Source organism: Nyctereutes procyonoides, unplaced genomic scaffold (assembly GCF_905146905.1).
Source record: "Nyctereutes procyonoides isolate TBG_1078 unplaced genomic scaffold, NYPRO_anot_genome, whole genome shotgun sequence".
NCBI lineage: Eukaryota > Metazoa > Chordata > Mammalia > Carnivora > Canidae > Nyctereutes > Nyctereutes procyonoides.
Genome location: NW_026575141.1, coordinates 11,179,537 through 11,204,401, shown reverse-complemented (window position 1 = coordinate 11,204,401; position 24,865 = coordinate 11,179,537). Strand labels below are relative to the sequence as shown.

Here is a 24,865-nt window from a genome sequence, read left to right as displayed (position 1 = left end):
AAATTCGACTTTGACTTGAGGCAAGTGAGTTCTTTCTTCAAAGCTTAACCTAATAATGTTTGAGAGGCAAGGTTGTTCAACTTTGCTTAGGCAAGTCCCTTGCATTATTCAGTTGGAGGTGTAAGGAGTACATACAGCCTGGGACATGAATCCTATAAAATTTTATAGAGTATATGTTGGTCATTTTTTATTGATTTTACTATAACGTAGGACCCATTACCATAGTCAATATGAAGCTCCATGTTGTCTTCGTGAATTTCTAAACTCCATAGCCTTTTCTACTAGAGATACATCAGGAGGTCCTCCATGTTTTCTGTCATAGAAATTTGACACCCTGGTTGGAGAGAGAGGGGCCCAGCTGAGTGGCGGACAGAAACAGAGAATTGCCATTGCTCGGGCCCTGGTCCGCAACCCTAAGATCCTCCTGCTGGATGAAGCCACGTCAGCCCTGGACACTGAAAGTGAAGCAGAGGTACAGGCGGCCCTGGATAAGGTCAGTCAACCTGAAACACCTGCGGGACCAGCAAACTGAAGCTTTACTGGAAATTCTTGCTAATCCTTTGTGACTCTAGGTTGAAAAACATACACATGAGAGCAAGTGAAGCTCTCTCCTGGGGCTGTAATGATTTCCCCTTTCTGTCAGGCCACATTGCAAAGAGAGGTAGATGGCCTATTCTGTAACTGGCTTGCTTTGACCCAAGTGCACTGGTGCCAAATCAGGCCTAGGTAATGAGCCACTTAGCTTCGTTTACTTCTTGCACAGAGGCTATTTCTTTGATCAGAAGTGGCTGTGTTAAAATGTACAAAGAAAAATCTGGTTACCCAGAAACTGGTCCAGATAAAAAAGAGCTCAAAATACTTGCCTTATTTTGTAGGTAGGCAATACCACTATCTTTATTCATGAAGGTGAAAGGAAGTAAGGTTCAGTTTGTGTGTTTGTCTAAGCACATAAGAAACACATTTTAAGGATGCCAGTTTATGTGTCCAGCTCAGGTATTTCTAAACCTCTCACTGTCATTTTTAAAAGCTGAAGCTTCACAGGGAGCACCTTATGTTGGGACTTTTGTGATCAGTGCTGATATCATCAGTACTGATAACCCAGTATAATAACCAGAGTCAGATGACACCACATAAATGGGTCTCAAAAACACAAATATCACAAACATATTTGGTCTGAGAAGGTTTAGTAATCAAATGTACAAGTTACTTGACAACTTCTATCCAAAATACCTCTTGCGATTTTGGATGTAAACTGTATGAATTTTATTTTCTCAGGAAAATTTATACTTGAATCCTAAGTAAACACTGTGTGTTATAAACTGTAATCAGTGCTGCCCAGTTTATCAGATTAATATTTTGTCTTATCTTATATAATTTAATCTAGTAATGATTAATGAGATGATAGTTATTACTCACAAATTCTTACATTGAATTATATTGCTTTCATGTATGTTAAGTCTCAATTATTAAGGAACCAAAGTATATATACAGGAAACTGGCATTTGGTTGGTTAATCAGGCATGACTTAAAGCAGGAAATTATTTTTTAAAGCACATAAATTAAAACTTAAAAATTACCTTACATGGGCATTCATGTGTTGACATAGACTTTTTAAGGAAAAGTCAGGTAGGATAAGAAAGATATTTATGGGGGGAAAAGTCCCATTCATCACTAGAGCCCAGGTCCCAATACTTTCTAGGATACAAATATTCAGTATATTAGCCCTTTCTGTGATAAGAGAACAGAATCAGTGGACTAGTAATTTTTTGTTATATGGATCCTACCAGAAAAATTGTGGACTTGCAAGTTTTAATTCATAGTTAGACAAGTTACTTCATTCAATCTTAGTAATTTGTGTCCCCTAGGATTATGATCTTTTGATAAACTTTTAGGTTTTAAAAATAGCTGATGAATCACTTATAATTCTTTTTTAATTCCCAAGAAAAGCCCTTAGCAGCTTGGGGAGGAGTTAAGAGCACAGGCTTTGATGCTAGACAGGCTGAGGTTGGAGTCCTGGCTCTGTCCCTTTCTAGCTGCATGATCTTGGGCAAATTAACTAACCTCTCTCTAAGCCTGAGATCTTGTAGAAGTAACTGGAGAGAGAGGAAGAAATAATGTCATAGGGTAATTGAAAAGATTAAATGGTACTACATGTAAAGTTATTAGCACATGCCTTGCACATGGGAAATGATAATGTTAGCTGGTGCTGTTATTATGGTGACTGCCATTACCATGATTTTTTATTAATTGTGCTACTTGCTGAATTGATTACCTATTCTGTATAATAAACCATCCCAAATTCAGACTTAAAACAATAATTCTGTGGATTGGCTGGGTGGATTTTCTGTTGTTTTCACCTAAGCATATGCAGGATTGACTTAGCTAAAATAGTCCAAAATGGCCTTCCTCTCAGGCTGGCTATTGACTGGGCATCTCATGTGGCTTCTCATACTTATACTAATACTTGTACAGTAGGCTAGCCTGGCTGCCTTATGTGGCCTTCTTAGGACATTGTATCCAGAAACAGAAGCTAGAAGACATCTATCTAGAGGCTTAGACTCCAGGACTTCCAAAGTGTCAGTTTCATCACAATCTGTTGATCACAGCAAGCCACAAGGCAGCCCAGACTGAAGGAGTGAGGAGATAGATTCCACCTCTTGATGGGTGAGCTGGAAAGAATCTGTGACCATATTTAACCATCCACAGTACACTCTCCCACAATTACTTACCCTTCTGCCATGTACAAAATAAATTCCCCTCTTCTCAATACTCTCAAAATTCTCATGCAGCTATGACATCAGGTTCAAAGTCCAGTACCTGAAGATCTGTATGGGATCCAGATATGGATAGGTTTTTCATGTTATGCTCATCTTGATCCAGAGATCTGTGAACTCAAGAGACAAATTGTCTTCCACACATATACCCAACATGTAATGTTGATGCAAGAATAAGATAATAATAGTCACTCCCATTGAAAAATTAGAACTGGAAGCACATAGCAGTTACTGGTCCATTCTGAAATGCAGTCAGGTGTGTAGCCAATTACTCCAGGGAAAGGGAATGTTCCTTGATTAAGGCCCAGGCCTACCCCAACAGTGGAATGTTCTCTTTGGCTTTAGGCTCCACACTTAGATCCTTCTTCTGAGAAGTACTTCCTGAAAAGGGAATAAATAAGAAATGGCTTGTGAATGCAGCTGAGTAGCTTTCTCAGCATCTTTCTGCCCATAAAATTTGGGACCTACAGGCCTCTTTACATATTGAATTTTCTCAATCTCTTTCAGTCCAAGCTGGTAGACCCTCCTAAAAACTATGAGTTTGTTTGAAATACAACCATGGCTCACTCAAGCCCCAAAACCTACATCTATAATTTTTTTCAAAATGAACCTCTTTCTACTTTGGGCTGTATGTGAAACTGCCATGAGAAAATCTTTAATTAAGAGTCTCCAAAGTCCTTTTAGGTAGCTGCAGGCGTCTACTAGAATCTGCCTTAAATCTCTGAGAGATTTTTTTAAGGTTTTATTTATTTATTTGAAAGAGAGAGAGAGCATGAGCAGAGGAAGGGGCAGAGGAAGAAGCAGGCTTCCCACTGAGCAGGGAGCCCAATATGGGGCTCAATTCCAGGACCACAAGATCATGACTGATCTGAAGGCAGATGCTTAACTGATTGAGCCACTCAGGCACCCCTCTCTGAGAGATTTTAACAAAAAAATCTTATATTCACACACTGATTTGATCTTTGGCTTCATTTCACTGGACTACTAACAATTCATTCTTCAAAAAAGCAGGTACTGGGTCTTCTTTTTTTTTTTTATCAAGGTAAAAGTAAAAACACCAATTTATTGTGATAGTTACAAGCAGTAAAGTCAAACATCACATGTTAATTGTAAATATCATTTTTCCCAGTTTCTTTTTTTTAATAATAAATTTATTTTTTATTGGTGTTCAATTTACCAACATACAGAATAACACCCAGTGCTCATCCCGTCAAGTGCCCCCCTCAGTGCCCGTCACCCACTCACCCCCACCCCCCGCCCTCCTCCCCTTCCACCACCCCTAGTTCATTTCCCAGAGTTAGGAATCTTCATGTTCTGTCTCCCTCTCTGATATTTCCCACACATTTCTTCTCCCTTCCCTTATATTCCCCTTCACTATTATTTATATTCCCCAAATGAGTGAGAACATACACTGTTTGTCCTTCTCCGATTGACTTACTTCACTCAGCATAATACCCTCCAGTTCCATCCACGTCAAAGCAAATGGTGGGTATTTGTCATTTCTAATGGCTGAGTAATATTCCATTGTATACATAAACCACATCTTCTTTATCCATTCATCTTTCGATGGGCACCGAGGCTCCTTCCACAGTTTGGCTATTGTGGACATGGCTGCTGTAAATATCAGGGTGCAGGTGTCCCGGCGTTTCATTGCATCTGAATCTTTGGGGTAAATCCCTAACAGTGCAATTGCTGGGTCGTAGGGCAGGTCTATTTTTAACTCTTTGAGGAACCTCCACACAGTTTTCCAGAGTGGCTGCACCAGCTCACATTCCCACCAACAGTGTAAGAGGTTCCCCTTTCTCCGCATCCTCTCCAACATTTGTGGTTTCCTGCCTTGTTAATTTTCCCCATTCTCACTGGTGTGAGGTGGTATCTCATTGTGGTTTTGATTTGTATTTCCCTGATGGCAAGTGATGCAGAGCATTTTCTCATGTGCATGTTGGCCATGTCTATGTCTTCTTCTGTGAAATTTCTCTTCATGTCTTTTGCCCATTTCATGATTGGATTGTTTGTTTCTTTGGTGTTGAGTTTAATAAGTTCTTTATAGATCTTGGAAACTAGCCCTTTATCTGATAGGTCATTTGCAAATATCTTCTCCCATTCTGTAGGTTGTCTTTTAGGTTTGTTGACTGTATCCTTTGCTGTGCAAAAGCTTCTTATCTTGATGATGTCCCAATAGTTCATTTTTGCTTTTGTTTCTTTTGCCTTCGTGGATGTATCTTGCAAGAAGTTACTGTGGCCGAGTTCAAAAAGGGTGTTGCCTGTGTTCTCCTCTAGGATTTTGATGGAGTCTTGTCTCACATTTAGATCTTTCATCTCTTTTATCTTTGTGTATGGTGCAAGAGAGTGGTCCAGTTTCATTCTTCTGCATGTGGATGTCCAATTTTCCCAGCACCATTTATTGAAGAGACTGTCTTTCTTCCAGTGGATAGTCTTTCCTCCTTTATCGAATATTAGTTGACCATAAAGTTCAGGGTCCACTTCTGGGTTCTCTATTCTGTTCCACTGATCTATGTGTCTGTTTTTGTGCCAGGTACTGGGTCTTCTATGTTTGGTCTAAATTCAACTTGCAAACCAAATAGCTCCTTCTGAAGCTCACCATACAGCCAGTGGAATCCCATTGGCACGTTCAACATTCTATTTGGAGATCTCTGGAATCTTCTTAGCCAGATGTACAAGTTCACTAGATACAATACCTTTCTTTCAAGTGACCATAGGACACTTTCTTTTCCAGTTATTAGAAGATCACATAAGTCTCTTTCCAAGAGCCAGTAGCAATGTCTTTACTTTTCTTCCAGTTTTCACTAACAAGATTTCTGCATTTAAGGCAAAACTTAGTGAGATGGCTGGTGGTGTCCCTCTGTTGGTTTTGCCTAGTCTCCCTTAGGAAGCTCTTTTCAGCTCAGGGTCTGCTGGCCTGGAATGTTCAAGATGGCCTCACTCTTGTGCCTGGCAGTTGGTAATGGGTGTTTCCTGAGGCAGCTCAGTTTTGCCCATGAGGCTTCCCATCTTACGTCAGATTAGACAAGCTTCCTTTACTGTGGATTCAAGATAGCAAACACACAACTGTAAGGCCTCTTGAAGCCTAGGTTCTGGAAATTGCACAATTCCTTCACATTCTTTAGGTCAAAACACGTCACAGGGCCTCCTCAGATTTGAGGAGATGGAGAAATAGACCACCTCCGGGAGGGAGTGTTTGTGCTTGTGTTTAATGTACCATAGTCATTATAGTTTATAATCTACCCAATCGACTGTATACTTTGCAAGATAACTGAGCTAATATATTTTGCAGACAATAAATCATATCTTTAAAAGGCAAATCCTTTGTTACTGCACTTTCCTCAGTGATACTAGTCAGTCACTTGGGCCAGTCACTAACCAACTATATTTTAACAATGACAAGTTGAATTTTGTAATTTATTATTGTTCCTCTGAGGAGCATAAGGATGTAACACTATTATATCTATTTTTGTCCTTCCTTGATTACCTATCCTGCAAGAAGAATATTTTTTATGGATCTTTTATACATTTATCAGTTCCTCGTGTGTGGCACCAACTTATTGTAGTTAATTTTTTTAATTTTTATTTATTTATGATAGTCACAGAGAGAGAGAGAGAGAGGCAGAGACACAGGCAGAGAGAGAAGCAGGCAGAGAGAGAAGCAGGCTCCATGCACCGGGAGCCCGACGTGGGATTCAATCCCGGGTCTCCAGGATCGCGCTCTGGGCCAAAGGCAGGTGCCAAACCGCTGCGCCACCCAGGGATCCCTGTAGTTATTTATGTATGTGCCTTCTATATTCTAGAAAGAATAAATCCTCTAGGAGACAGAATTAATAAATGCTTCATATTTAAATCTTTTTTTAAAGTAAGCTCTATGGGATGCCTGGCTGGCTCAGCAGTTGATTGCCTGCGTTGGGCCCAGGGTGTGATCCTGGAGTTCCAGGATTGAGCCCCACATCAGGCTCCCTGCATGGAGCCTGCTTCTCCCTCTGCCTGTGTCTCTGCCTCTCTCTCTCTCTCTCTGAATCTCATGAATAAATAAATAAAATCTTTAAAAAATAAAATAAAATAAGCTCTATGCCCAACATGGGATTCAAACTCACTACACTGAGATCAAGAACCACATGCTCTCCTGAGCCAGCTAAGTGCCTCTATGTTTATATCTTTTTAACAGTTAATCAGGGCTTTGCATATAGTAGATCCTAAATAAATATTTACTGAATAGATTACCATGGTTCAGTTCATTGAAATGATACATCTATACATTAAAAATTTTTAAGGACCATATGAGTTGATGACTCAATAGATAGTGACTATTTATCAAAACAAACAATAGGTTTTTCCATATAAGGTCTTAAAGAATACAAATACAGATTTGCTATTTTGATTTTTTTTTTAAAAATCAATAAACACAAAGATTCATGCCTATATGACTCTCCTCCTACTCATAGCGTTACCATACTGGAGGGGCAAGAGAAAAATAAAAATTAGCCTCCATGTGATTTTACCAAATGATTCCAAAGGTTTCACTTTATACCCACCCCCCTGTTTTCCCTCAGAAGTTCCAGAAAGGCTAATGGATTAGTACTCTCTTTGTTTGAACTTGCCTTTCATCCCTGCACACCCAAAGTTAGCAGAAGGTTCAAATTTCTTAACATTTGGCGTCCTTGAATCTAGGATATTTATCTGCCAATGCTTTTTCATCATTGGAGCATCTGAGAGCTCTGAAAAAAAACTCTTTGTGTCAAATCTCTAATCTGGCCAGAATTTCTTGGTTAAGGGTGACAGTTTCTAACGTTTAAACTCACCAGTACATCCTTTATTTCTTCTAGCACGTCAATCATTTACTCACAAATCTGACTGTAATTCCTCTGGGCTTTTTTTTTTTATATTGACATAGTATCAACCTATGATTATCATAATATAACACAGTGACTGTTAGCAATTTACTCATCACTATTAGTATCACGAATAAGATTAGAATTATCAAATTATTTCCTACGTGCCTTATCATACTTAGACAAAGCCATGGAACTTCCACATCGGTTAATATTTATGCATGCTTCTTTGGGGCCTGTGTACTAAAAATTGAACAGTCTGAAATGTTATCCAATATAGCAATGCTCTAGACTCTGTCTTCTTCTATGTTTTAACTCTCTTATACTTACTTAAACACAGTCGATGATGGTAATATTAATGTAAGGACTGATGGAGAAAGACCACATTACTTTTTTTCAGGTGGTTACACAGTTGACTTCATACCATTTATCATACGATCCATCTTCTCCTACTGATAGATAATGCCAGATTTATCATGTGCTAATTCTTCAATGTTTTATATCTATTTCTGGACTCTCTATCTTGCTTTATTGATCAAGTCACCTATTCACTGATCGCTTCCCTTGGATTTTACTATTTTAATTGCTATCTTAAGTAGCTTTTTATGGTGTAATATCTGGGGGAAGCACTCTTTGCTCACTAACTTCTTTTTCAGAAATTTCATGGCTGTTCTTTGTTTAAAAAATTGAGATATAATTCATTTACCATGAAGTTCACCCTTTTGAAATGTACAATCAATTCACTGATTTTTAGTATATTGACAAGATTTTGCAACAGTCACCACAGTCTAATTGCAGAAGATTTTCGTCATCCCCATGAAAATCTTTTACCCATTAGCAGTCACTCCCCCATTCTATGCTCAGCCCAGCCCTTGGCAACCACACATCTACTTTCTGTCTCTACCAGTTTTGCCTATTTTGGAAATTTCATATAAATGGAATCATACAATGCATGGTTTTCTGTAACTGGTTTCTTTCATTTCAGTGTTTTCAAAGTCCATCTATATTCAAGCATGCATCAGAATATCATTCCTTCTTATGGCCCAGTAATATTCCATTGTATGTGGGATCCCTGGGTGGCGCAGCGGTTTGGCGCCTGCCTTTGGCCCAGGGCGCGATCCTGGAGACCCGGGATCGAATCCCATGTCGGGCTCCCGGTGCATGGAGCCTGCTTCTCCCTCTGCCTATGTCTCTGCCTCTCTCTCTTTCTCTCTCTGTGACTATCATAAATAAATAAAAATTAAAAAAAATATTCCATTGTATGGATCTACTTCATTTTGTTTATCCTTTGATTAACTGATGAATATGTGGATTGTTCCCACTTTTTGGCTATTATTAATCTCAGCTGTCATTTTTAATTTGTATTTTTAACTACTTAGGTGAATTAAGCAATACTCTAATAACCATCCTAATGACATGTTTTATTGCCTCAGAGGAGGAGTGGTCTTAAGAAGCTATAGTCTAACAGAGCTAATGAGTATCAAAAAGAATAACCTTTCTTAATGATATAACGTGAATAATTCGATGAGCATTTTCCAGGATTTCAATGCCCATTGATAAATCCACCAAGCCAACATGTGAGCTCACAGAACTACTTAATGGGGTGATTTGTAGATTTTAGCATGCATAAAACTCACCGGGGGCACTTGTTAAAAAGCAAAGTTATTGGCCCCACTCTGGAGATAGTTATGCAGATGGTCTTTGGACTATAATTTAAACCATTCTGACCCCAAAGTACATTTTCATCTAAACTCCCTGCATGCAGGCCATGAGAATTACAATTGAAATCAGGCACCTCAAAAGAAACCCTACAGAAGTGCCCTGGAGAAGGCTGCATTTGGCAACAATTCTACTAACATGTGGTTGCTAAAGCTCTAGCCTGCCATGTAACTGAGAAGGAGGGCTCCTCAGAGGAGTATGAAAACACTTGAGAAGAGTCAGACCTTTTCTTGTTCTTAGGTAAGCCTATACTACCATGAGCCTTCAAAATTATTCATCCTCATACTAGAGGGGTTGGCCTTCTTTTCTGGTCCAGAACTCAAGTCTCACTGTAGCCTTCCATAGATGAGGATGTCTGTGTGCCCTGTTCACAAAGGGGGAAGCTAAGCTCATCAACTGCAAACACATGCGACCAATTGCTGAACCGTGCATGCTACTGGCAAGTGCATCAGCATTGTAACCCTGTTGCATCACACCTGTCCTCCCTTTTAGGCCAGAGAAGGCCGGACCACCATCATAATAGCCCATCGACTGTCCACTATCCGAAATGCAGATGTCATTGCTGGGTTTGAGGATGGCGTCATTGTGGAGCAAGGAAACCACAGGGAGCTGATGAAGAAGGAGGGGGTGTACTTCAAGCTTGTTAACATGCAGGTATGTGCTCCCAGAATTTTTCTTTCTGCTTCTCAACATTCAGTATTCAGTATTCTTTATACTCTTAAAACATCAGGCAGCTAATGCCATGCTGAGAAAAATAAAACTTCAGGACTATGCCAAAAATGGGCATCTGAGACTTGAATTCAGAAATAGACAAGAATCCTGAAAGAAATGTGAGAGAGGAAGGTAAGAAAGATGTCAAAAACATTTTGAATCTATTCCTCACCACAGAGATCCTTAATTACCTGTGTTCAAACTAGCAGGTTCTTCCCACCCACAGATTAGGGACCATCAGAGAAGTGGCAGGAGTAAGAGGGCACTGCTAGGATCTCCAGCAGTTGGAGAGGTCCTATGTGATTTCCAAATGCTTCCTAGATTATCCTAACAAAACCAGTAGCAAGATTCATGACTCTAGGAAGTGAGTAGTGTGGTCTTCTCTTTAAAAAAAAAATCATTCATTCTAGTTCCTAAAACAGGTAATATTGATGATAATCATCGGTTTGTATTACTGTTGTATTATGCTTACTTGTGCAACTTTGCAAAATAACCTAGAAATATTTTTTCTAGAAACATGATTCTTATATCAAAACAAATGCATATACTTCTATAAATATAACTGTAACTAGTATGTACATGGATATTGTTGGTTTTTATCTTAACATTTCAGATATATATCACCCAGATTGCTAACATGAACTGGTACTCAGCAGTCCATTATATTAATGTGTAATAAATTGCTTAGTTGTTTCTCTAAAGTTGGATACTGGATTTATTTCCAGTATTTCTCTAAGATTTTAATTATTTATTTTTAAAGATTTTATTTATTTATTCATGAGAGACAGAGAGAGAGAGAGAGAGGCAGAGACCTAGGTAGAGGAAGAAGCAGGCTCCTGCGGGGAGCCCGATGTGGGACTCCATCCCAGGACCCCAGGGTCACAACCTGGGCCAAAGGCCGAGGCTCAACCACTGAGCCACCCACGTGCCCCTATGTATGTATGTATGTATGTATGTATTTGAGAGAATGAGAAAGTGCATGAGCACTTTGAGGGGCAGAGGGAGGGACAGAGAATCTCAAGCAGACTCCCTGCTGAGCAGGGAGCCACAGGCAGGCTGGATCCCAAGACCCTGAGATCATGACCTGAGCTGAAATCAAAAGTTGGGACACTTAACTGACTGAGCCACTCAGTGCCCCTATTCCTCTATTCTAAATACAGATTTCCTTCACTGTCCAAAAGTAGAATGCTCCTATAAAACCTTTCATAAGCCAAATGGATAAAGCAAAAAAGCAATTACCATTAACTTACATGGAAAAAAATTGTGAGCATTCCCACAGCCAGAAAATAACCTCTTATGTTTTTCTGATACCTTAGGACACATCTTGCTAACAGGTACACAAAACAAATGGAGATAAAGCACGGATGCTCATAGTTCACACAGTTCAGAGCTCTGGCGGCCTGGTGCTGAGATGCAGAGTACAGCCTAGGGAAAGAGCTTGGCCCACTGTGCTGCCAGGCGAGGAGTGTGCTGCCCCTCTGGCAGCTGGCTGCAGAACAAATGTTGAATACTGTTTTCACTTTTCACCTTTTTCACCAGCACAAAAATCCTCCTCAGATTTCTTTTTGTTAGTGAAAACAGGTATTCATGTAGGTCTTTTGTAAAATTGAAGCAGTGTAATGCGAACTTTCAGAAAGCGGGGAATACCTATATTGCCCCTTGGAAATGTGGTTCCAAAAATGTTGAGTCAAAATTTGGCTTTGTTTTCTGACAGGTAACTTCTCTGAGCCTTAGTTTCTGCATTTAAAATACTAAATCTACCATGCAAGCTTGTTAAAAGGTGAAGAAATAGCACCTGAATATACTTTAAAAACACTTTTTAAAAAATATGTGAGTTGTTTTAATAAAACTTATTTTTTAAAAGGAAGCACTGGACACAAAATGATAAATAATAATGACCGAAATTTACAAACTCCCTGAAGTGAAACTACCAAATGAAATGATGGAAAGTCTTGTAACTCTTGCTTCAATTTGCCAGAGCATATTTTCCAGCAGGAGGGGAATAATTATAGTGTTATTACTAAATGCTTCTATATGGCCGAGGCATCACAGGGTCTTTATCATTTTCCTGGTGTAAAAAAATAAGTATGGGGCACCTGGGTGGCTCAGTTGATTAAGCAGCTTGCTTTCGGCTCACATCATGATTTCAGGGTCCTGGGATTGAGTCCAGCATCCCTGCTCAGTAGGGAGTCTGTTTCTCCCTCTTCTCTCTGCCTGCCACCCCATCTCCACCCCCATCATGCTCACTCTCTCACAGGCACTCTCTCTTTAAAAAATAATGTTCCTTTAATTTAGTTTTAGTTTTCATTTTATTAATGGTTCCTAATGCTGTATGGTTTTGCCTGTGAAGACATGTTAGATCCACAAGTGAGGCAACTACTTTCTCCCCTGGCTGGCCACTTCTGTGCCCCGGGAGGAATGACCTTTCATACCCACCCACAGTTAGGCTGGGAGGCTGCCAAGGGGTGAAGGACAGCTCTGATCCTTCTATATTGTATTCCATAGCCTTTCTTTCCTAGGAAAAGTCATACAATTAAAGATTGAACAGTGTCCTGTGATAGAAGATGCTTGTCACCAGCTAAACAGTGGTTTCAGCAAGTCCTAGTTTTCTGGCATCTTCACTTGTTCAGTGAGCAGGGTGTACCCTAAGATGACCACATCAGTGGTCACTGATGTTTCACTAATGTTTCCACGAGTTCTGGCATTCTTTAATGCTTAGTCCCCTAAACTTCTCTATCCTGGCACTCTCACATCTCTCACTTCTGGGTTAGACTTTGCTGTCCCACGACCCTGAGATCATGACCAGATCAGAAATCAAGAATCAGATGCTTAACTGAGGCACCAGGTGCCTCCTGCTTTGTTCTTTTAATTTTGCTTTGTAGTTTTTTTGGCTACCATAACAAAAGCTTTAAAATCATGCGTAATTATATTATCATTTTATTTCCCTTTATGTCTTCAGGATTTGGAGTTGTTCTTAGAAAGGATATTCACCCATGTTTTCTTTCAACATTTATTGTTTTACTTTAAAAAAAAGATTTTATTTATTTATGAGAGACACAGAGAGAGAGAGAGGCAGAGACATACGCAGAGGGAGAAGCAGGCTCCATGCAGGGAGCCCGATGCGGGACTCGATCCCGGGACTCCAGGATCACGCCCTGGGCTGATGGCAGGCGCCAAACTGCTGAGCCACCCAGGGATCCCCTATTGTTTTACTTTTTATAATTAAATATTTGAGGCAGCTGTGGTATATTTGGTGTAAGAAATAAAGGCTATTGATTTTAAATCTATACTTTTCATCACCTGGTGAAAGTGGCCATCTCAACTTTGGAGCTCAGTGACCTCAGTACCCACCAAATGAGGGCTTTAAATTAAGGCATAGAAAAAAATATCACAGGAGAGAGGGATTGTTCATTTGTCACAGAAGGCTAAAATCAGAGTGTACTCATTGGGAGAATTGTCCATTGAGATGGACCCTTTGATAGCATGGAGATGACAAAAGGAAAAGAAAAGGCATTCACAAGAGGTGGTCCAGTTTGATTTGCCATGAGCTAGAATTTGGGGGAGCCAACCTTGAGTGTACAGTGGGGACCTGTGCAAGATTTTTGAGCTGGGATGTGATTTGAGTAGAACTGTCCTTGAGGAAACTGGTAGCAGTGTGGGGAATCGATGAAAGTGAGGATGCAAGGATGAGGTAGAAGACTAAGGCTTAGGTTGGTTTGGGTGGGGAGATGGTATAATACAGTTCCAGTTTGAAGCAAGAAAGGAAGTCCCTCATGCAGAACACATCACTGCAGTGTGGTTTGAGGCACATGGGTGAGGTTTTGTCAGGGACTGAAAGCACAGATGGAAAGCTAGTATCAGATAATATGCAGAGCTCTAGAGAGGCTACTGTAGGTGCTTTAAGGTGCTAGTTAGAGGATTGGTTATGGGGACAGGACCTAAAGAGGAGCAAGCACAAGACAATACGGCAATAACTCAGGTCCTAGATAAACCACTAAGAGGTGGACTTGAACATGAGGAAGCCAACTGAGAACCAGACTCAAAGTTCCTCACCAGGCATTGAACTAAAGGTCAGAAAGTTACCCTTCGCCTTGCCCCTTTAAGGAGAGAATTCATCCCAATGCAGGCAAGGAGGCTTAGCCTGCAGGTGGGGTCACCTGGGGTGAGGTGAGTCTGAGCCGGATACAAGGAGGAAAATGAATACACCCAGCCGGTGGAGGAAAGCAGTTTAATTGCCTCCCATGGAGAGTGACCAGCTTTTCCTTGATTGTAGCTTTAAAAATGAGTCCTTGCTAATACTTCTATTTGGTGGTGGTCATGACTGGCTCCCTGCATTCTCACATGTAGAGAAAACTCCTATGTATCTGCTAGATGATGAAAAATTTGCCTTTTAATTTTTAGGAATTTTTAGAGCATAAAATATTTTATGCTTTAATTTTTATATTGTTCAAATGGAATATATCCTTCCTGTCCTTTTAAAACCTTTAACACAACTTCTCTGGACTGAAACACTTGACACTTTTCGAACTAATCTTGATTGAGAAGCTTTTAGGGAATCTGCAAGTCACGATACATGTAATATTCAAAATGGCTTTATGGTTCTAAGCTTGGAGGTTATATCTGATTGGAAACACACACACACACACACACACACACACGCACAACTTAACATTTTCTCTTCTTTCAGACCTCAGGAAACCAAACCCAATCAGGAGAATTTGATGTTGAACTAAATAATGAAAAGGCTGTTGGGGATAAGGCTCCAAATGGCTGGAAATCTCGCATATTTAGGAATTCTACACAGAAAAGCCTTAGGAATTCACGAAAGTATCAGAATGGCCTTGATGTCGAAAGCAAAGAACTTGTAAGTTGTTTTTTTCTCTTAAATTAAAGCTTTTATGGTATAGTTTTGCTGTTGAAATTCTTACCCTTGAAAGTATATTGCAGGCACAAGTGATTCCTACTATAAATGGTACCCTTCCTGGAAAAAAGGAAATTTCAACTTTTAAGTGCATTTTGATGAAGAACTGAAATCAATTCCAATTAAAAATGGATTTCTAGTGGGGGAAAAAATAGACTCAGAAACATAGTCTTTGTGTTTAGTTGCTTAAAAGTAGATAGTCCATTCATTTTTGAGATCCAAGACAAAGCTAGAAAAGAGGCCCTAATATGTACATTCTATTAGGAAGAATTACCTCTGATGGTATGTGCTGAAAAAGCCAGAATAACATCAGTTAAAACACATTAAGAGGTTTCATTTCTCTTTCACCTAAAAAAGCCTTAGTAGTGAGAAACCCAACGCTTGCATGGTGGTGACTCCACAGGTCCCTTAGATTCGGGCTCCTTTTGTTCTTCACCGTGCTCGCAGGTGACTTCCATCCTCAGGGGTCTAAAAGGCTCCTGAAGCTCCAGCCATAATATTCACATTCCAAGCAGCAGGAAGAAACAGAGAGATGTTCTAGTAATTCCATACAATACTTTTACTTACATGTCATTGGCCATAATTTAATCCCAGGGCCATCTCTAGCTACAAAGGAGGATAAAAAATTTAATCTTTTTATTGTATGCATTGCCTCTCTGAATTAGATTGGAATTCTCGTAGTAAGAAGAAGGGGGGGGGAATGTCCAGAAATAGTGAAATTGTATGTTCTTTAACACTTCCCTCTTGAAGACTTATGATGTCATTAGATCAAGTTAACAGAAACTTTTATAATGGAGAAGGAATCCATTCTAAGAAAAGGTATTTTCTTAGTTCAAGAAATTGTTTGAAAATACATTTGGATGTTACTTGATAAAGGTGACTAATTTTAACTCTTGTGTTGGCCTACAGAAACTAATCCTACAGAGAATTCATTGCTTCTGCATTTCTCTGCCCACAATATTATTTACTGCAGAAATTACAAGGGCTCTCTTAGAGGTCTTAATCTTAGTATATTTATGGAAAGAAGAGTAATAATTATACTATTGTGAAGTTGCTTTATCTTAAGATAAACAATTCCCACCTATCCCACCCCCCTTTGGATCTGGAAGTATCCACTTTTTATTTTCTCTTTTACCTTTAGAGCTACACTGCTACAACTGTACAGTCTGGTATTTCCAGATACCAAAGGAGCGCTTCCCTTGTGTCCTGTTTCATAGAGACCCAAACATGATCTATTAACAGCCATAAGGCTATGGGATTTTCATAGGCACATTTTGTATCTAGTTTAATTTTAAAGGAGAATATTCTGACTGTACGGGTAATTTGTATGACCTAAATCCTTCAAGTTTGAGCAGACATTGAGTTTGACATTTGCTGAGACTCTGGTCAATGTGCCAAGTATTGGGATAGTTTCTTGGAATATAAAGACCTATAGTCTTCACCTTTAAAAGCAAAATTCATGTATTAGAAAAGGAGGCATGTAAATACACGAGAAAAAAGATCACAAAACAAGCTAAGCTTTGAAATAGGAGAAGCCTTCCACAGAACAGTAATAGCAGAAAATGGGCATAATTAATTTGGTTTTGTGAATTGGGGCCATGTCACAGAAAAAGGCAGCATTGGACAGGGTCCTGGGGGTGAGGCGACTAGGCCCATCTTCTCAGGTTAATAATGTATCCCACATTTGTAAGGACCTTCTCCATCTATTCATGGGTATTGTCTCACTTGAACCCTACATCATCCTTGAGTTGAGCTGGGACCTTAATGCTAGAGCCTGTTGTGCCCAAGTCCAGCATCACCTCCCTTTGCTGAGGCTGGAATAGAGATAGGCTGATCACACCATGGACACTGCTTCTTGGGTGAACAACTCTCACTCAGCTTATGCCGTGTAATCAATGGACATTGTTAGTATTTTATAATAGATGGTCTCACTCTTCAGTAGTTTGAAGTAGACGTGTCATTCTCTGCACCTAGTCTGCAAGTCCCTTGAGGGCAATGCTGTCTTTGTCTACAAATTCTGCTAACTGTCGTTTCCTCACCACTTTCTCCTGATACGTATGTATTTGTGTGTGTGTGTGTGTGTGTGTGTGTGTTCTAGGATGAAAATGTGCCATCAGTGTCTTTTCTGAAGGTCTTGAAATTGAATAAAACAGAATGGCCGTACTTTGTGATAGGCACCATGTGCGCCATTGCCAATGGGGCGCTTCAGCCAGCGTTTTCCATCATATTCTCAGAAATGATAGCGGTAAGTGTGAACACCTCGTTTAGTAGCTTGAATTAAATCAGTTCTCATGCCAGCTTCACTGCTCAGTACATTTTGGAGTAAAGCAGCCTCAAGTGAAAGAGAACCGAAGTTTTTAATGCCCTTTTTGAGGAAGGCTATGAGGCAAAAGGAAAAGAAGTCTTTCAACCCATTCCAAGTTATGATATTAAGGATATTATATGTTAAAAAAATCACTGATGGAGGCATTTAATTAGGTCTCTTCACTGGGGTGAAACTGGTGAAATTGGTCACTGTGAGGCAATGACCCCCTTCACACTCATGGAGAAGAGATAGAGGCTCACAGTAGGGTGGGGTAAAGGAAGGGACAGGCTCATGTCACAGCATCACAGCCTCAGAGAGGCCAGGCACCAGGCACAGGCCAGCCTGCCACTTCCCAGCTGTGCAACCTTGGCTGGATGCTGTCCCTCCTTGTACCTCATTCCTTCATCCTTAAAATAAATGCACCTCACAGGATGGCTGAGGATGGAAAGAGATTACATAGAAAACGATGAGGTGGAGCTTTTAAGAGTGTCTGCTTTGAAGTGAGTATTCAAAAAGCAATAGCAAGTATATCATTGTTTTAGCAGTCCTTCCAAGGCCTGGGGAGTCTGAAACCTAGAAAACTCTTACTCTCCAGTTGTTAAGTTCAGTGGGGGATATTTATAGGAAGTCATCAGAAACAGCTAAGGCTCCATAAAACCCACCATTTATATAGTGTAATCTTAGCCTCTAACATTGTGGAAGAGACTTCCTTGGTTTTTTGTTTTGTTTTGTTTTAGATTTTATTTATTTATTCATGAGAGACACAAAGAGACAGGCAGAGACACAGGCAGAGGGAGAAGCAGGCTCCATGCAGGGAGCCCAATGTGGGACTAGATCTCAGGACCTCAGGATCATGGGATCACAACCTGAGCCAAAGGCAGATGCTCAACCACTGAGCCACTCAGGTGTCCCGAGACTTTCTTGTTAAGATGAATTACTCTCCATCATGTTACGAATTTATGGCACTTAGAACATTGGCTGTTGGTCTACAATTAAGAGCACAAGCCAAAAAAAGGGATAAATTAGGAAGTACTCTCCAAACATTTTAAAATGATAAAACAAAGCAGTTCCTGTCTCTCTTGCAATTCAAGAGTTGTGTGGATTGTATTTATATTTTGAGGCCTCTACCTATGTGCCAGATGCTGCTCTAGGCACTGGAGATAGGGCCAAGATAAACCCAGCCTTGCCCTCAGAGCAGTTTATTTTCTACTGGGACACACAGAGAACACACACAAAAAAAACCCAAATACATAATGCGTCAAGGGATGGCAAGTGTTTGAAAAGCAGGACCTGACAAGGGTAGCAGGAGAGCTGGAGCTGGAGGTGCTGTTTGAGGTTGGTTGGTAGGGAGCAGAGCAGAGCTCTGTGGAGGGACAGGGTGCAGGGCTAGGGCCTGGTGGGAAGAAGCTGGGGCAGAGGGAGCAGCAAGTGCTGGGTCAAGGGAGCAACCACACCCATTCCACACGCAAAACTGCAACCCATGTTAATAATCACATATTACTCAAGTTCATAAAGACAGGAAGTAGAATAGGGATTCCCAGAGGGCTGGGAAGGGGGGATGGGCAGAGTTACTGTTCATTAGGTACAGAGTTTCAGTTTGACATGAAGAAAAAGTTCTGGACACCGGTAGTGGTGAAGGTTGTGCAACACCTTGAATGAACTTCATGCCACTGCATTGCATACTTAACAGGGGTTACAATGGTAAATTTTTTGTTGCATATATATTTTACAATACAAAATCTCCCACATGATCAGAGCCTGGTTTTTCAAGGTGTGATGGTCAAGCCATTATGGGAAAAGTAAAGAGGATCATGTAATCCAAGTAGGCATTTTATTTTTATTTTATTTTTTTTAAAGATTTAATTTATTTATTTATTTATTTATTTATTTATTTATTTATTTATTTGATAGAGAGAGAGGCAGAGACATGGGAGGAGGGAGAAGCAGGCTCCATGCCAGGAGCCCGATGCACTCCAGGATTGTGCCCTGGGCCAAAGGCAGGCGCTAAACCACTGAGCCACCCAGGAATCCCCCCAAGTAGGCATTTTAAATGTTCTTTTCAGGATCCTTGGGTGGCCCAGTGGTTGAGCATCTGCCTTTGGCCCAGGGCGTGATCCTGGAGACCCGGGATCGAGTCCCACGTCAGGCTCCCTGCATGGGGCCTGCTTCTCCCTCTGCCTGTGCCTCTGCATCTCTCTCTCTCTCTCTCTCTCTCTCTCTGTGTGTGTGTCTCATGAATAAATAAAATATTTAAACAATAAAAATAAAAAAATAAATGTTCTTTTCTAGGTTTTTGGACCAGGTGACGATGAAGTGAAGCAGCAGAAATGCAACATGTTTTCATTGCTTTTCTTAGGTCTGGGAATTATTTCCTTTTTTACTTTCTTCCTTCAGGTAGGTTCCTATGATTTCATCTTCTCGAGTCCACATTCTATTAGAGAATATATATTATCTATTGGCTAGATTTTCATTATCTATTAATACACGTTATTAGTTTATCAAAACCTAATGGAGCTTCCAAATCTTAGATTGAAATGAATTGCAAATGCAGTCTGTGAGGCTCTTTCAGAGAGCAGTGTCCTTAGTGGAAATAATTGTGACTTCCTTGTGCGCTAAATTATGTTACGTTCCAGGTTTGCCCATGGCAAACATTCATTACAGAGGAGAAAAGGGACTTGAATCTGTAGGAAAACATAAGTACCATGTAACCTGGGAAAAAAGTCCAACAGGATTCTCTCTTCTATTGTTACTCTTTATACAATACACAATATCAGGTAACTTCTCTGATCTTTTCCTCCTTAATGGAGGAATTCTGTGAAAGAACATGCATAATATTGCATTTAAGTATTGTAGACCTGGCCAGAAGAACTCTTCAGCCTTGCTCTGTCTGTACCGTTCTACCTAGACTCTTATTAAATATCTTTTGTCTCTGTAGCAGAGACCATTAAGACCACTGGGCCTAACATAGACCATTAAGTCAATACAATGAGGTATCCTAGTCACATGCAGCACACTTGTCTTTTGTCATTGTGGAACCATTGGTAAAAGCAAGCCAGGCTTTTTATTTAGAATTACTAGTAGCAACTCAGTGACCCATCCAGCCACAGGCCCTGGTGTGTTAGGGAGTAGAGCTGGTTTTATAAATGTGTTTTTGGAGGCTGTGAGAATGGGGATGATGCACAGAACTGCGGTGCCCACACTGGCCTTGAGTGCCTGCAGGCTGAAGGAGGAGACCAGAGTAGCAGTCCAGTCTCAGACACTGGGGCTGACTCGTTCCCAGACACCGATCACCAATCCTCCTGGCTTAATCAAGACTCCTAATGCATCCTCCCCACAACACACTCTATACACCTACATCCCCACTGTGTGTGCCAGGAGGCTCTCATCCATCCCCAGACCCCCCAGAAGCAGGCCCAGCTGTGGACATCCGGGCTGCTCTTCAGTTGTTCCATGGTGTAATTCAGAAAGAGAGAAGATTTCTGGCAGGGATGCTTAGGAAGAAAGAATAGTCTAATTGTTCCCCAATCTGAGAGTAGGTGGAGCTGTGACAGTCAACCAGCAAACTCATTTGAAACTTGATTCTATACACATCCTCCTTTCCTCTACACTGCACTCTGCACTACAAGAGCCAAAACGTCTTCCTGCACAGAGTTTTGTTACTTCTGTTTTCAACTGTTGAAAGTATCAGGAACACACTGAAAGTTGTAATTATATATGATAGTGTTCTTACTAAGATGTTGTCCTTGAAAGTTTGGAAAAGAAAATATATTTAGAATGTTCCAGAAGCCAGAACTGGACATTTGTAAGGTTTTTGGTGTTAGGATTCTTTTGCATGCTAATGATTTGGTAGTACAGGAATTTGAAGTTGGGACTTTGAATTAGGCTTGGGTCATAGAGTTTTGCTCTCTGAATAGTGGATTAATATATAAATAATGTAAAAATCAATGTGAATATACCTACTTGGGTCAGAATACTGATGATCAAAAGGGACAATCTTTTTTTTTTTTTCCTCTTTCAACCAGGGCTTCACTTTTGGGAAAGCTGGTGAGATCCTCACCACAAGGCTTCGATCATTGGCTTTCAGAGCAATGCTAAGACAGGTAGGTGTGTGCACTTGAGAAGTCCCCCTGTTCAGATTTCTTTCATTCAGAGCCTCTTTCTGTTGTTCTGGTGTACTATAGTTTGTATCTCTACCCATCTGCCCTGTCCATGTGTTCATGCAGGGACTGATCAGGGCCCTGCAAATTGTCCTGGTCTTGGAATATCCAAAGACTTCTCAGGGATTTCATGGGACATTTCATGGGTTTAATTTAGGTAGCTTTTTTGGGCTTATTTTGCAACTATCTCTGTTCACGTGGGTACTGTCATTTCACGGACCTGCAGCTCTTCTCTGGATTCTATGCAGGCCCTTGGAAGGCATTTGAGACTCCAGGTCTTCAGGCCACCTTTAAACAAAGGGAAAGCTGGTTGGTAATATTCATGATTAACTATGTTAACTAAACAGCTTCCCAAATGTTGGTAACTGAGTTTTGGTGTTGTCTTATTTGAGCTGTTTTTCTATTAACTCACTTGTTAATTCACTCAGTCATTACCAACTATGTGCCAGTGTGCTGGTAGCTGGGGCTATAAAATGAATGATACGCCCTCTTGAGAAGTCCAGTCTAGTGCAGGACATGTGGGATTATGTGCAGATTTCAATTCTCTGCGTTTATAGAGGAGGCTTACAAGAAGGCCAGAATATCATCCATGCACTTGACAGGAGTTTATTAAATTCCTGTTCACTAAAGAGCCCATGGAAGTTATCCTGTTTTGAGCAGGTCTGAGTTTACAAGCTTTTTTCCAGTACCTTTTAAGTGTTACTGTGTAGGGAAAATTATTTCATGTGAAGCTAGCAGATGCTATGGATGAGTAGCATTAAGATAATTTTTAATATACACCTTTTCAATTCTTGTTTTAAAAACAACAACAACAAAACCAAACATGGTGAGGAACCAGGGCTGATTTTCTCATGCCTAGAATTTATGAGAGTTGTGTCGAGCACAACTCCAGCCCCTTTATGATGGGCATCAACCCGTCAGGGAAGTGGTGTCTGTAGTGCATGTTGTAAGGATTGGGTGATGGAATGCTCACCTGTGCCCACTACTCAGGTCCAGCTGGCAAGGAGCACAGCTGCAATCTAAAGAAGCCTTACCCTACCCCTAGCCCCCAGATCAGTCATGCTATCTCTACCACAGCAGAGCAGCCTGGACCTCAAGGGTGCAAGCTCATGGCAGGGACCGGGTTTCTGTGCTGTGTGTCACCTCTCCCTTAACTCCAGGGCCAAGTTAGGGGTGGGTATTTCCAGCGGTCAAACGTTGGGGGTTTCATCTACATTTTTTTGCTCATCTTAATTTTGAACTAATTTGAAGGTGTGTTTTGTGCCACAGGACATGAGCTGGTTTGACGATCATAAAAACAGTACTGGTGCGCTTTCTACAAGACTTGCAACTGATGCCTCCCAGGTCCAAGGAGTATGTAGACTTCATTCTACTATTTAATGTGGGGGTTTTCTTTGAAGATTTTATTTACCCATTTGAGAGACAGAAAGGGGAGGGGGAAGTTTGGAGGGGAAAGGAGCAAAGGGAGAGGGCAAGCAGACTCTCCATAAAGCTCTGAGCCTTCCCTCTGAGGGGCTCGGGCTTGATCCCACAACCCTGTGATCATGACCTGAGCCTAAATCAAGAGTTGGATGCTTTAACCAGTTGAGCCACCAAAGTACTCCTTCAATGTGGTTTTGAATTAATATATGGCGTAGCTACATCAGTTAAGTTGCTTTCAGGGGGAAATGAAAGAAAACTCACACTGACCTAAACAATAAAAAGGAAGGTTGGACTTCAGGGTTGATTGATTCACAAGTGCCCCCTCTGTGCCTCTTAAGTGGCTTCTTCCTACTGCTCCTTCCCTCATGGCCCCAGGATGGCTGCCGGCAGCAAATAGAATGGTCCAGTGAGAGAGCACCCACCTGTACCTCAACCACCAAACAACCACCTTCCCTTAAATCTAATTTAGGCTAATTTGGGTCATCTGCCCAACCTGCAGCAGATTCCTGTCTCTGGAGACAGCCATGCTCTCCTTGGCTGAGGTCCCCGCCCTTGGAACTGAGGGCTGTTACTTTAAAGCCTCCTGCTTCCACACAACCCAGAAGCAGAAGCAGTGGTAGGAGAGTCACCTGCAGTGTCCAGGACACCAGTCCTCCTTTTCTGAGCCATATAAACAGTAACGGATCTGAATCTATGCTTTGTGGGGGTTGGTTTCTTAGGATGGATACACTTTGAGCAGATGATCTCTTGGAGTGTGTAAATTTCTCTCTATCCATTTGCAGCAAAGGGTTCTTAAAATGACCAGAGTGTACTAGGGTGAGTTTTCTCTTTGAATGTTGCCTTTGTGCAAAAGTACCTGTGGGTGCAAGAGGATGTGCATCCTCTTCCCAAAGCAGAGCAGCTGATGACCTGCTTTTGTGAGCTGAATGAGAATTGAAGGGCCAAGCACAGAAAAACCTGCAGAGCCTCACGAGTGAGGCACAGGTATCTTGGGTTGATTGCTATGAAAGGGGGCAAATGTAAGCCGGACCCAGAACCCTCTCCTCATTCTGCCCAAGAAGCCTGAGACTGCAGCTTATGGATTTACAACTTAAAACATGGCTCCCTCTTTGCTTTTGCTCTTGCAGGCCACTGGGATGAGGTTGGCTTTAATTGCCCAGAACACAGCTAACCTCGGAACTGGTATTATCATATCATTTATCTACGGTTGGCAGCTGACCCTTCTGCTGTTAGTGGTTGTGCCAGTCATTGCTGTATCGGGAATTGTTGAAATGAAAATGTTGGCTGGAAATGCCAAGAGAGATAAAAAAGAACTGGAAACTGCTGGAAAGGTGGGTCAAAGAAGGCTTCAGTGAGTATACATATTGTTTTTAGACATGCGTTTGTTTGATTAATTCCAAAATGCATGCCTTGTTAGGTTAATATGCTCGCTACAACCGATAACTGTCAACACTGCATAGAATATTTACTGCGATAACAATGTCTATAACAGTGGAGTAATTAATGTAAGGCTCTTAGCCTCTCAAAAAGCACTTCAGGTGTGGTTTTTTATAATTTCTGAATATCTGAAGTCCATTTAACCTTCCCCTTAATAATCCAATGTCACTGTTAAGACCAATACACGCCTATTTTACAGAAGTCGTCCTTAGGGCCCAGAGTATAAGTAGATTGTTTAATTGCTGGTACTTAGGCTGTGATTTCTACAGCTAAGGTGGGTAGCCACCAGATGGCAGTAAATGCTTCGATTTGTGGTTGTAACTATCCTGGCAATTGAGCAAACATTTACTTGGGCCCTACTGTGTATGCCCATTATCCTGTGAAGTATATGCACTGACACCTGCCACTCTCACGGTAATCCCATGAGGCAGGTTCTAATGTTACCCCATTTTATAAATGAGGAACTTGAAAACCTAGATAAAGGTGTGGCTAGGGTTTAAGTCCTGGTCTAATTTCAAAGCTCTTTACTCTGTAGTCTGTGGTATGTATTGAGCCTAAATCTACATAGAAACATTTTC

The 24,865-nt window shown here is 40.9% G+C and overlaps 1 protein-coding gene across 6 annotated transcripts in view; it reads left to right on the top strand.

Annotated features, from left to right (window-relative positions):
* ABCB4 (ATP binding cassette subfamily B member 4) overlaps positions 1-24,865 on the top strand; it is a 72,866-nt gene that overhangs the window by 28,453 nt on the left and 19,548 nt on the right. For all 6 annotated transcript variants that reach the window (XM_055307606.1, XM_055307609.1, XM_055307607.1 and 3 more), the window contains 8 exons: positions 323-493; positions 9,827-9,988; positions 14,733-14,909; positions 17,065-17,211; positions 19,561-19,665; positions 21,294-21,371; positions 22,698-22,781; positions 23,978-24,181. In XM_055307606.1, the coding sequence (XP_055163581.1) occupies positions 323-493; positions 9,827-9,988; positions 14,733-14,909; positions 17,065-17,211; positions 19,561-19,665; positions 21,294-21,371; positions 22,698-22,781; positions 23,978-24,181 (1,128 nt within the window). The remainder of the gene's footprint in view (positions 1-322; positions 494-9,826; positions 9,989-14,732; positions 14,910-17,064; positions 17,212-19,560; positions 19,666-21,293; positions 21,372-22,697; positions 22,782-23,977; positions 24,182-24,865) is intronic.